General features: G+C 33.7%; 6 protein-coding genes across 6 annotated transcripts; 4 read left to right on the top strand and 2 right to left on the bottom strand.

Moving 5' to 3' along the window:
• Positions 1-238: 238 nt before the first annotated feature.
• On the top strand, positions 239-1,843 carry DFA_03820 (uncharacterized protein; the record flags this gene model as incomplete). The annotated part of the gene is made up of 4 exons (XM_004366173.1): positions 239-542; positions 568-1,011; positions 1,086-1,458; positions 1,516-1,843. The coding sequence occupies 4 exons, from the start codon at positions 239-241 to the stop codon at positions 1,841-1,843; spliced, it is 1,449 nt and encodes a 482-aa protein (XP_004366230.1).
• Positions 1,844-2,634: 791 nt separating this feature from the next.
• On the top strand, positions 2,635-6,566 carry DFA_03819 (notch-like protein; the record flags this gene model as incomplete). Its single annotated transcript, XM_004366172.1, has 10 exons — positions 2,635-2,752; positions 2,829-2,952; positions 3,080-3,247; positions 3,325-3,675; positions 3,757-3,822; positions 3,900-4,037; positions 4,132-4,439; positions 4,514-4,996; positions 5,088-5,609; positions 5,689-6,566. The coding sequence occupies 10 exons, from the start codon at positions 2,635-2,637 to the stop codon at positions 6,564-6,566; spliced, it is 3,156 nt and encodes a 1,051-aa protein (XP_004366229.1).
• Positions 6,567-7,578: 1,012 nt separating this feature from the next.
• Positions 7,579-9,456, top strand: DFA_03818 (putative transport transmembrane protein; the record flags this gene model as incomplete). The annotated part of the gene is made up of 3 exons (XM_004366171.1): positions 7,579-8,188; positions 8,262-8,866; positions 9,295-9,456. The coding sequence occupies 3 exons, from the start codon at positions 7,579-7,581 to the stop codon at positions 9,454-9,456; spliced, it is 1,377 nt and encodes a 458-aa protein (XP_004366228.1).
• A 292-nt stretch (positions 9,457-9,748) lies between these two features.
• ugt1 (putative glycosyltransferase) lies at positions 9,749-10,990 on the top strand (the record flags this gene model as incomplete). The annotated part of the gene is made up of 3 exons (XM_004366170.1): positions 9,749-10,579; positions 10,640-10,889; positions 10,938-10,990. The coding sequence occupies 3 exons, from the start codon at positions 9,749-9,751 to the stop codon at positions 10,988-10,990; spliced, it is 1,134 nt and encodes a 377-aa protein (XP_004366227.1).
• Positions 10,991-11,253: 263 nt separating this feature from the next.
• On the bottom strand, positions 11,254-12,153 carry DFA_03816 (uncharacterized protein; the record flags this gene model as incomplete). The annotated part of the gene is made up of 5 exons (XM_004366169.1): positions 11,254-11,288; positions 11,309-11,438; positions 11,510-11,704; positions 11,784-11,837; positions 11,929-12,153. The coding sequence occupies 5 exons, from the start codon at positions 12,151-12,153 to the stop codon at positions 11,254-11,256; spliced, it is 639 nt and encodes a 212-aa protein (XP_004366226.1).
• A 289-nt stretch (positions 12,154-12,442) lies between these two features.
• On the bottom strand, positions 12,443-13,637 carry DFA_03815 (uncharacterized protein; the record flags this gene model as incomplete). Its single annotated transcript, XM_004366168.1, has 3 exons — positions 12,443-13,217; positions 13,302-13,451; positions 13,531-13,637. The coding sequence occupies 3 exons, from the start codon at positions 13,635-13,637 to the stop codon at positions 12,443-12,445; spliced, it is 1,032 nt and encodes a 343-aa protein (XP_004366225.1).
• Between the last annotated feature and the right edge of the window lie 58 nt (positions 13,638-13,695).

Genomic DNA, 13,695 nt, shown 5'->3' with positions numbered 1-13,695 from the left:
ATGAAATTGAATGTGACAATGACTCATTAAAATATCTCATGCTGAGCATTGTCATCAACCCGTTTTCACCAGTTTTCTCAACACCAGAAAAGAGAAGATCATCACCACACAAATATAATATTTATATTGTGAACTACAAATCAGAAGAACTATTAAAATAACAAAAAGGATTAAACGAATTGAGATTCACTGATCCAAATATTTGGGAGATGGTAGTTTACCTGCTGATCCAATGCGAATGTACAGATACAAAGATATAAAGAGTGTCACGTGGATGATTAGAAATCGATATCCAAGACTACTCAAACACAAGTTGGTACATCGACATTTAACAACATTACTCAATAGTAATGATGTTGCATTTGTGTGTAAGATGGTGACTGAACAAGATATTGACGTATTTGACTATATCTACTTTAAATATAGTCATCTATTTCTTTGTTATTCTGTGGTTGCTGCAGCTGCAAAGAATCGATCAACAGTACACCCACTCAAGTTAATACTATCAAGAACACAACAAGACGGTGGTTATGCAATGTGGAGTATCAGTACTTCAATCATGGATAGTTGCTCCTGAGATAGCCCGCCTAATATGTCTGTGGATACAAGAACTACCCCCCAATCTACCGGTCATGCCCCACGTCACCATACAACGACATCCTATTGCAATCGAGCTGCAATATTATCATTTCTATCTACCAATTGATGTATTTAAAATCACATTCTCGGAATCTTTGGGATCAACAACAAATAACTTGAATGAAGCACAATTCGTCAAGTGTACATACCAATATTTAAGTTGGTTGGGCTATCTCTTAGGTAATGATGAAGAGGAGGTACCACCACTCCCCAGCTATCATAATCAAGCACTCTTTGACAATCAGAAAAACCAAACCGTACCATCATTATCACCAACGACACACCCGTCACCTGTAACACATAGTAATATTGAAATGATAGAATATATCGAATCAAAACTGGCCACCTATCATAGTGGACAACAAAGAAAGAGTATCATCGAGTGTATCACGGACAAAGACACCGATGAAAAGAATATAAATGGGTTTATCTTAGATGGATGATAGAGTCTGGTAGAGTACAGGATATTCCACGGAAGAATGAATGGGTTCAAGGTATGATACGAGCAACCATATTGGAACAACGAGAACCAGAATTATTGCTACTATTGTCTGACCATAGGGTACGAGACAATGTCGATTGGGTGTTTACTTATTACCACGACCACGGCAACAAAGTTTACAATTCCATGATCCGAAGAGAAATTAAAAAGGCCTACCCAACCACACAATTTGTTACATGTATAGATGAAGTGGACAAGGATAATAACCATTTCGACCAAGAATATCATCAACAAGATAATACTGGATACATTGAAAGAGTAATCAATCGTGCCATACAATGTGGTCATTTACCTTTTATTAAAAAGATATACCTAAAGTATCACCCATTTTTTTGACGCCTTATCTACATCAAACAACTCGATTTCCTCTCAAGGGCAGCTCAATTCAACCAATTTGCAAAGTGGTTGATCAAAAAGATTAAATCTGATCGATTTGAAGACAACAAGTCTCTCAAAGTCGAGGAAATGCAGACAGCACTAGAGATAGCATTGCTTTATGGACACTATCAAATCACAGATCTAATCCTGTCACAAGTGCCAAAAGACTATATCTTTTCATTTGATTTACTTCAAGTGGTAGCCATCTCTGGAAACCTCGAGTTTTTTAGAGCTATGACCAAGTTTGTCGACATAGATTATACAGACCGACAAATGGAACCAACAATGATATCAGCAGTACAGAGTGCACATAGGATCAATTGAATTGGTACAATATATTATCAATGATCTCTTGAAATGGCGTCCACTATCATTTCCAATGATTGCTACTCTATATATTATCCCCAGTGCCATTCGATATGGTCACTTTGATATAGTCAAACTTTTTCTCGACTCTATTCTGCGGTATCGATACACCCCAGGAGACTTGCCAAAAATTGCTTCAAGTGCCATTGAATTTGGTCGTTATCAAGTGCTTGACTATCTTGTTCAAAAGTGTGGCTATCAATTATCATATTATAATATTCGCAAAGCTTTTAGTATTGGTTCAAACGATGGTGGCCATACATCCCTACTCCAATACATTATCAGTTGTCATAGTCATTTGGATCCTTTTAAATTACTCAAGAGTGATATCAAAAAGAACCGTTGCTACCGATATGATTTTTGTTTTCTATCTAAAAATAAACAAATAATAAATAATAAATAAATATTAATACTCTGCGCAATGGATCATGACGATCTTTTTTTGGTTTTTTCGGGTGATTCTCAAGACGGTTGCGAGGTGGGGCTTGAGAATTCACTAAAGTAGTTAAGGTGAGGGGAGTGCCCTTATTGCGCAGTAAAGCCTAGCTCGTAAGATCGATCAGTTTTGCACCACAAAAAGGGATTCCTAACTCCCCTTCTCTCCTCATTATATTTAGATCTTTTCTTTGATATTTTTGGAGTCTAAGACTATCCTTTATTCTTCTCTCTTTTTATAGTACAATAGTTCGTATTAATCAACATAGGTACAGATATATAGATTACAGATACTATCACAAAAAATTAAAAAAATGATACGGTGGTCGACATTCGTTGTGCTGTGTAGCACCACCATTGCCATACTATTATCTTTAATTTTAAACACATTGTGTGTCAATGCACAAACTACACCTCTTAGTGCCCTTGAATGTATGTATCTGTAGACTAGTACGACAATAGTAGTATTCATTTATTCATTCATTTATTCATACCTTAACTACTCTAGTGAATTCTTGCTATTGGTTAAATAGACAGTATGGACTAGGTTTAGTAGAAAGCGAACAAGATGTTTGCGGATCTGGTTATTTCAATTGTTCAGTTATTGGTAATCAATATTATATAACAACAATGTATGTATTGCGTACTATTTGTACAAAGAAACACCAATGTCGACCGGGTTAGAATGAATCAATATTAATATTAATATTTTTTTGGTTTCTACCTACCTACCTACATACTCACTCTTTCTTTTAAAAGATTAATTGAACCATCAACATATGTTACTCCATCATCACAACCAAATAGCATTCTAGTATTTGTGTTTCCACAATTGACCTCGTTCCAAGTAGAACCCATTTCAGTTACAGATGTCAACCAAAATATCCTTGATCGATTAAAATCATTACCAAATCTATCACTCATTACGTATGAATCTAAATGATTTTAAATGTAATTTATATAATATTTATTCATAATATTAACTATAATTTATATCTATATAGGATTGATGGTGATGATTCATTAGTTATAGTACCAGAAGATTTCCCAACTGGAATGCCATTATTAAATAGAGTGAATCTCTATAATAATCCACTTTTATCGATTCCAACCTATTTCAATAACTCTAATCTAGACTACTTTTCAGTGTACACACCAACCGTTCAAACAATGAAACTCGACGATACATTGAATCTCCCACTATTGAGTCACATTGATATGGATTTCAATCCACTTTTGGAACAAACCTATGTCATCTCACCAACTTCACTTCCCAAGTTACAATACTTGAGTTTATACTCTAAAGGTGCTGCATTGGTCAATGTTCAAATTAAAAATAGAATTACTGATATAATGTATGAAATCAAACAAAACCATCCATCCATATCAACCAAAATTTTGTCTTACTTATTTATTTTTTTCCAAACAATTATTAGTAAATTAGATTCAGATAATAATGGATACATTCTAAATATTGATCAACCAGATGCAGTCGTTGAAATGTAAGATATATATATACATATTTGGACTATTATTTTTAATAATATTAACATTTATATTATTATTATTATCATTATAGATTACTAGCAGGAAGAGGATCAAACTTTTTCCCAACTGATTTGGGTTTGTTTACAAGTATTACAAAGTTTTCATTGAAAAAGTCAGAGTTGACTGATTATCCAATTGTAACAGGTTTCCCAACTACATTAACAAATTTGTAGGTTTACCTATCACCCAACAACCATATACCACCAACTATAATAATAACTAATTAATTAATTTATTCAATTTTTTTTTCTTTATTATTATAGAAATTTTAGTGGATCACTATTTAAAAGTATTCCAGATGTAATTTTACCAAGAGGATTAAGAGAATTGGGATTACCATCAAATTTAATTGATCAACCTATTCAATGGACCGTTTTTTCAGATTTGGATGATGGTTTTATTTTAAATGTTGAAGATAATCCAAATCTTTCTGGTACTGTTCCAGAATCATTCTGTAATCATAAGCTCAGATCAAGAAATACATCCCTCCTCTCATTACCAGCTTGCTTTATGTGTTATATTGGTGACCCTGATATTATTACAACTTCTGTTCCTGCTCCTACATCATGTGGTATGTTTCGATAAAAAAATAGAGTTTTATTGGTTATGATGATACTAACAAAATGAAATGATTTCTACTCTTAGATTTAACATTTAATACAACAGATTTAGTAACAATATTTAACAAGACAACGATTGGCGGATATGCATTGGGGTGGGGTAATAGTGAGAGTGGATTAGAGGTAATCAAACCAAACGAAGTTTTATTGTACACTTCTACTGATCCGGTTGTTGGACCAAAGAAAACAATCAACCTTTCATTCAATGCAAAAATACCACTACTTACATTCCCATTCACAGTCATTGAAGCTGGTATCACACTTTCTGGCTCGAATGCATTCACTGTAAACACACAAGGTATTTTATTAAACATTGGAGCCACCGTGTTTAATAGATACATGCCTCACAATTTTAAATTGCTTGGACACCCAAATACCGTTTGTACTTTTGTCAATATTACTACCGATGGAAATGCTCATTGTCAAATCAAAGGAATTATTCCAAATGGTCCATTAACCGTTAATATTTCAAATCCCTATTACAATGCCAATGCATTACTAAGTATAAGTATGTAACGAAAGATAAGATTAATCTTATCTAAATTTAATTGTTTCTAACTTTTATCTTTTTTTTTTTTTTTCTATTTTTCTACTTTTAGATCTTGTTCCAAGAGATATATGTACATTTGAAACATCACAATGTGCTGGAAATGGTAATTGTGATGATGGTGGATTGTGTGTTTGTAACAAACCAACCTTTTATAATAATTGTTCAAAACCATATCCAGTTGCTTCATCTGGCTCGGTTGAGGGATCCAATCAAACTTTGATCAGTTTATTTGGTGATTTTGGTATATTTGGTCAACAAAACCCATCGGTTTTGATCAACGGTACCATGAGTTGCACGGTCACTAGTAAATCCCAATCGTGGATAAACTGCACTCTTGCCAGTACCCCAACTACATTTGGATATGCCTATGTCAATGTCACTGTCGATTCACTGCCATTCAACAGTCCTGCCAAAGTATTGTATTTCGTTCCTCCTCCACCACCTGCCACCAATCTCCTACAAAAATGTATAGACGATACTAGAAATTGTTATGGTCACGGTCAATGCCAAGACAATGGCAAATGTATCTGTCAATTAAATTATAATCCAGATGATTTTTGTTATACTCAATGTATGTAAAAGATAATAATAATAATAATAATTAAATAATAATATTTAAATTAATATTTATTTCATTTTAATTTCATCAGTTGCAAATGCATCAATTGATGTAAATACAACATCACCAACTACATCATTTGATGTGAATGGAGTTGATTTTAGTTTTGAAATCATTGCTATTCAAGAGATTGATATGGAGGGTGGTATATTGAAAGAGTTGCTCACTGAGAGTTGGAACGCCAATATTACAAGCAATACCACATTGACAACAGCCATCTACGCACTTAATATTACAGACACGGACAAGGAAACTATGTTGTTGGGTAATACTGACATTTCAGCCGTGATTTCATTTTCTTCACAGGCACGTGTCATCCGATTCGGTAACCAGGATCTTAATATTGGCGCCAACTCGATTAAGCTATCGGTTAATATCACCAACTGGCAATACTCTTCTAATTTGGCAACACTACGAGTTGTCTTTCAAACCATTGTCAATGAGGAACAATTGATTCAGGTCGATTGTCAAGACAAGGAGGTGGAGTCATTCACCAACAATGAAATATCGTCATCACTACAGTACTTGCGTGTCGTCAAGGACAATGTTCAATTCAACGGTCGATTCATCGACTATGTCTTGTCGGATGGACATCAGGCCATTTCAACCACCTATCTCATCAATCAAACTTCGCTGGGTCAAGGACAATCCCTTGCAGTGCTCGGAATCACCATGCCACTCTGTGCAGAGTGTATTCTCGATCCCGACTTTACACCACTCCTGATTGACAAGGGTGATGACCAATGTGACCAAACCGACTCGAAAACTTGGAGAATTATAGTTGGAGCCGTAGTAGGAGGTGTTGGTCTAGTATCCCTTTCCGTCGGTGCTGTCATTGTCATTAAAAAGAAAAGAAATAGTGATAGATCAAGTAAAGAAATGAAACGTAAATTAGATAGATTTGCCTAAACAAACCAAACAAATTTAACCCAAACAAACAAACAAACCAAACACCCATTGTATTATAAATAATATCCTAAACCACATACATAAACCTTATACCAAACTATTTCTGTTTTTTAAATAATAATAATAATAATATCTTTCTTTTTTTTTTTTGGTTTCGCTTCCTTTTTCATCACTCCGTCCTGTGTCATTTTTTGTCTCCGTCGACTTCATCGATCTTGTGGAATGCTTGCACCTAAAACCAAAGATGGAGGTTTTTTTTAGACACCGCGACATGATGATTCGAAACACGAAAAGTCGAAAAACAAGTAATACGGGACATTCGGTTGCTTTGAATATCTCTGGGACAAAAGTCAACAACAGCAAAAATAAATCAAATTTCCTTCTTGTCCTTGTTTTACTGGTCATAGCATGCATCATGCATATTTAAGGTAGAAGATTTTTTTTCAATTCCCGTTGGGTTAGGGACAGATGTGCATTCAATGCACATCTCATCTGTAGTCTCTTCATAGTTGTAATATTCATTCATTCATTCATTCGCAAAGGAGAATAGAGATAAAATTGTATCATTAAAATTTTTATTGTATTAGTATCACCCACCCATTTGTTATTTTAAGAGCGACTAGTGTGTTTAAAACATAACTTGGAATCACCCTTAAACACCCACAGTGTCTCTTTAGTAACCCTCAACCACTCAGACAGAACACCCTTTACACAAGTTGATTTGTATGTCCGATTGTTTTATAAGACAATAAATCATTTGAACCATCCTTTTATATTTTACCGTTGATCAACCTCCAACGATTTTGTAAATTTTAATCATCACCAATCATCATTATCTAATCTATCTCATCACATAATTCAATAGTACTTTTTTTGTATATATAATAATTTTTGTCCGTTATTTTTTTAATTCAACCAATAATAATAATAGTTATAGAATCATATCTAAAAAAAAAAAATAATAATTAGAATAAAAAAAAATAGTAATAATAATAATAATATTTTTAGTGTAATGGAATCAAATGGAATACCAAGGAATGTTTCATGGGGAGAAAATTTAGAGTATTATGTTGATCAAAATGCAGCAATTGGAGGAGATTATCATTTAGATGAATCGTCAGATGACGATGATGATGATCAAGAATATGATAGTGTATCATCGAGATCAACCATTTCCACTCCATTGTTGACATCATCGTTTGCCAGATTGATGGGTATTGCAGACTCTCCATCATCATCTTCTGACTCTTCAGCCTCTTTAATTGAACAACAACCATTACAATCACCAGCATCGGAACAATCATCGGTGGTCACAATCAAGCCAGAAAAGACATTTTGGGAATTCATGACACGAGACAAGATTAATCTCTATTGTCTAATGATATTCTATGTTGTCTATATCTTGTTGTATGGCCTTTTGGTACCACAACTATTCATCACCTATGTATTTGCAAAGTATCCAGATAGAAGTGATAAAGATAACAATGCAGCTGCAACTCGATTAAAATCAGTGGCCGATGCTCTTCCCTATTTGGTCTTTTTCCTCGTCGGTCCAGTAATGGGTGCTTTCTCTGATAAATATGGTAGAAAGAAAACCTTTTTTATATCTACTTTTTGTTATTGTAAGGAAACAAATAGAAAAGAAATAATTAGAATTATTTATATTTTACAAACATACTAATATTTCCTATTTAGTTATTGATGCATTTGGATATTTGGCAACTTTAAAAACAAATAATTTAATCTATTTCTATGTTGGTCATGCAATTGGTGGTTTTGCACAATCGATACAATCAAATTCAATGTCCTATTTGGCAGATGTTACAACACCGTTGGAGAGAACAAAAGCATATGGCTTTTCGGGTGGATGTGCTGGTTTAGGAGTATTGCTTGGCCCAGCTGCCAGTATCTTTCTAAGCTCGCTCGGCAACCTATATTACAATGTCTATGCTGTACTTGGTATCCTTGGTATTTGTTTGGCTTTGAATATTACACTACCAGAATCGATTCACAGAGCACCCATCACTGCACCCAAGGTTAAACGTACACTCAACCCATTCAAAGCATGTTGGAAGCTTTTATCCAACTCGAGATATCTATGTTTTGTCGCTCTCATCTATGCCTCCTACACTTTTACATCACAAGATACCATTAGTACATCTTTCATGTACACTCGTATTCGATACAACTGGTCAGCACAAACATTTAGTACTTATATGGTTTTCCTTGGTGTAGCCTTTGTTTTTTGGAATGTAATTGTTGTTCCATTTGCAACTAAAAGAATTTGTAAGATTAAATTAGTATATATTAATTTTTTGATCGACCTGTTACTTACCTCTTTTTTTTTTTGTTTCTTTTTTGTTTAGCTGAAAGAAAGATAATATCATTTACATTGGGATATGCAGCAGTATTCCATATACTTTATGGATTTGCAATCAACCAATATATGTATTGTGCAGTTGCACTGCTTGGTAGTTTCTCAGCCATCCTTCTTTTTACAATACCATCTCTTTTGTCAAAGGGGTCGCCTCCAGAGATTCAAGGTAGTGTCTTGGCAAGTTCTGGATCACTGTCATCTCTTGCATCGTTTCTTGGATCGTTGACAAGTCAGAATCTGATGGCCTACTTTACAAGCGACAGTGCACCTACCTATATCCCAGGTGCACAATTCTTTTTCAACTCTATTATTTTAGCCATCATTTGTGTCTGCTCGATTCTTGTGTTCAAGTATTGCAAGAGTCCAACCAAAGGTGATATTAAAAAGGCTGTGTCGTCTGACGACCTCACACAATCCATCTTTTCCAAACATAATGGTATCATTGGTATCAATGTATCTGAAGATATCAATGATGATTATGATATAAATATAATGAGGAATGAACGTTCCTAATAAATTATTTGTATATTCATTATTTATTAATATAAACAAACAAACAAACTGTATAATTGCTTTTTTTTTTTTTGAAGTTGGAGGTGACTCCCCAAATTAAAATTTAAATTAAAAATTACTTGAAGCTGATTATGTATCTTCCCCATTCATTCACACAACTCATTTCAGAATAGATAGATAGATAAAAGAGATAGATAGAGAGAAGAGATAGAGAGAGAGAGAGAGATGATATCAAACAAATCAAACATTATTTGGAGAGAAGAAATATGTATTTGTGACAGTGGGAACAACTATGTTTGATGAGTTGATTGAAGAGGTTGACAGTCAAGAGTTTCAACAGGTACTCAAAGGATTTGGGTATGGAGGTTTGTTGATGCAGGTTGGTAACTGCAAATACTTGCCAATCAACTCGACACTACTCGATCAAGAGACTGGTGCACCGGTGGACGAGAATGACAGTGCATCAGCTGGCAAGATAGTGTCGTACTATTACCGATTCAAACGATCGTTGGCAGAAGACATGCAAAACAGTGCTCTTATTATTAGCCACGGTGGCTCTGGTTCGATTCTAGAGGCACTACAATTCCACAAACCAATCGTGTGTGTCACAAACAGCAGATTGATGCACAATCATCAAGTCGAGTTGGCTGAGCGTCTCAGTACCTCCCCCTACAACTATCTACTGCCATGTGATCCCTCCACTCTACAAACTGTCATCAAACAAGATCTCAAGGGTTATTTAACCAATCGACAAGAACTCGACGAACATGTGGTTGTAAAGAGTTTGGCTGATTTTGGTAAACGTTTCCAACAAGAAGTATCATTTACAAGACATCATTCAAATAAAAAGGATGATGATGATAGACCAACAACAAGACCTAAATCAAACAAGACAATGGTTGTATTGGGATCAGGTGGACACACAGCAGAGATGTTTTATCTCCTCAAACACATCCACGGGGATTATAATCGACTATCCTATGTATTGGCAGATTCAGACAAACGATCATATGACAAGATTGTCGAATTTGAACAAACCTCAGCTGCTTCATCCTACTCGGTTCATCAAATACCAAGAAGTAGAAATGTTGGTCAATCTTATTTCTTTAGTATATTTACAACTGTAAGAAAAAATTGATGAAACTATAAATATATTATACTAATTTGATTTAATTTTTTTTAGATTTATGCATTTTTTTATTGTTTATTACTTGTATTCAGGGATAAACCAGATATTGTTATTTGTAATGGTCCAGGTACATGTGTTCCAATTGTCATTGCAGCCGTTCTTTTTAGATTTTTACGAATCCATGCTTGTAAAATAGTCTATATAGAAAGTATAGCCAGAGTTCAACACTTATCATTATCTGGAAAGATTCTACAATATGTTGCCAATTGGATGATTGTTCAATGGCCATCTCTCATCCCAGAGTGTAAATCTAGTAATCTTTGGTGCAATAATATCTATTTTGAATTATTAGATAATGATAGTAAATCCAACAACAAACCTTCTTCTTCATCTTTGAAAAAGTAAATTAAAATCAATTAAATTTAAATTTAATTGATCTTTGATCTTTCAATCCACATCCTTTAGAATCAAAAAGTTTTAATAAATAAAAATAAATAATTGTATACATAAATATATCTATCTATCTATATTTCATTATTATTGGTTATTATCTATTATTTACAACATCATCATTTCCATAATTTATTAATTCTTTTTTAAAAAATAAAAAGAATCAAAAAAAAAAATGGAAAGATAAACATTTATCGATTTATATATTATTATTATTATTATTTTGGTTGTATTACATTATATCTTCTCCGTGCTATATTAATTATTTCATACATAAACCAAATAATTTTGTTGTTATACTTGATAACATAGCTTGTCCAAATGGAATATAAGATAAAGAGTACCAAACCACTGAAATGAATTGACAAATAACCAAAAACATTGTCAATATAGTTGATTTTAACTAAATTATAAAATATTAATGAATTTGGTTAGTTTACATGCTCTCTTCTCTCATCTATATGTATTACATACACCCAAAGCACAATATAAAGTTCCAAATATAGAAGATAGATAAATAAGTGTAGAGTATAGTCTTTCCTTTGACGATATAATATTTTGATATTGTTTCTTTAGACCAACCAAAAATACCAATCCAATGATAACACATAAACTACCAATTGTATAAAACTTTGCAAATGTCTTTGGTGCAAATATAAAGAATGTTGACTATTATAATAATAATAGAAACTATATTAGTATTCATAATGCAATATGTGAGACAAAGAAAGTCACAAACTAAACATACCATAATTATAAATCCAACACCAATTGCCATTAATACTAAAAATACTGTTAATCTCTGTTTATTTTGTTCAAATAGATTTGTTGTTAGTAATAAGCATAAAGTACATCTTTTAATACCTTCAGATATCATTCTATTATTAGCATACCTGAACATATGTAAAACTTGATTGTTGTTGTACTTCTTCATAGAATGTAGGATCTTTTTGAGGACCACCTATACCAACAGTAGTCTTTAACTTATTGAATACGCCTTCACCTTGGCCTTGTATATCATTCCAAAACTGTTGTGTACCTCCATTGATATTACCAGTCACTCCATCAAAGAATGTTCTATTGTTATGAAATTCTAAATTATCAAGTTGATTACTCATTCTCTCTCTCTATATATGTATGTTATTGTTAATATTATATCTGCGTTGCCTGTGTATATAAATAATGTAATGTGAGGATAGGGGCTAAATATAATATAATATAATACAACCGACCTAATGAATCATCAAAGTAAAAGTCATTGAACTAGTTTATGTTTTAGAATTTTTTTTTGAAGAGCAATATTCAGTATCGACCATTTTTGGAAAGATTGTTTGATTTATTTAATTATTTATTTTTATATATATTTTTACACTTTAATGAATTGGATTGAATTGACTTTTGGACCTTTTAAAAGATTGAAGCTACAATGATTGAAAGGATGACGATCAAAGAGAATGAAGCAGAGACCATGTTGGATGAATTGTTGGCACAGATTGGATCGTTTCTTTGACATGACTCTGGAATTGGGTTGTAGACAGCCTTGAAGACATTGTCGGATTGGAACTTGCACCATTCAGTGGCACACTTGTCGTCGGCACAGCTAGAGTAGGCGGGTGCTTGGAGATTGTTTTCCAAGACACACTTGTTGGTGTTGACACAGTTGAGGTAATCCATGTGACTGTTCTTACGGGTCTCCATGGCAGATCCGGTCAAATCCTTGGTATAACAGGTTCCACTGGTGGCATTGGTGTCACCGCCTTTACAGATACATACTTCATAAGATGTGCAGGCTGTGGCAGAGCAGTTGGTGGTCGATGGAGTAGCAGCTGGGATGGCGGCGCATACACCGGCAGAGCAAATCAATTGGTCGTCACAGAGACTGTCGTCGTTACAGGCAGCATTGGCAGCCAAACTGTACAAGGCAACACACTTACCGTCGGTGTTTTGGGCAGATCCGAGAGCACACTTTTGGTCGGCCTTGACTGGAATGGATTGACCGGCAGCAATGTCGGTGGTACAGTTTCCAGAGCTTACATCACAAGATGTTCCAAATGGACATTCAACGTTGACCTTGCATTTGTTAGTACCCAAAGTACAAACAGAGCTGACACAAGTCATAGAACCCATACATTGGTAATCAGATTGACAAGTTCCATTGTTTTGAACATTATTGGCAACGACACTAAAAGATAGAAAAAAAAATAATAAAAAATAAGTGGTAGTCAAAAATAATATTGATAATGGAAACATTTAATAAATGACATACCATTTGTTGGACTCGCAAGAGTAGAGTGGACTACAAGTAGTCTTGGAACAATCTTGATTCAATTCAGCATATTTGACACAAGTACCATTCTGGACGGAATTTCCATTATTGTTACAATACAATAATTCAGTACATGGTTGATCGTGATTACTATAGATTAAAAAATAATTTTAAAGAAATTAATAAATTATTGTATTATTTGTTGGTTGATTGTTTGATTGATACATACCATACATCACCTTCACCAACACATTTGGCGATAGTTGTGTAACCAGAGCATTGTTCAGCAGAAACATAAGCAATAAGTGCTAGTAAGAGTACTATTAAGAATTTCATTATTTTGTTTTTTTTTAAATAAAGTGTATAAATATAAATATGTGTATGTGTTACAATT

The sequence above is a fragment of the Cavenderia fasciculata genome, assembly GCF_000203815.1.
Source record: "Cavenderia fasciculata unplaced genomic scaffold Scf_Dfasci-G-b-285a01.f1-5, whole genome shotgun sequence".
Classification (NCBI taxonomy): Eukaryota; Evosea; class Eumycetozoa; order Acytosteliales; family Cavenderiaceae; genus Cavenderia; species Cavenderia fasciculata.
The sequence above is the reverse complement of the archived record's forward strand: the minus strand, read 5'-3'. Positions and strand labels throughout refer to the sequence as shown.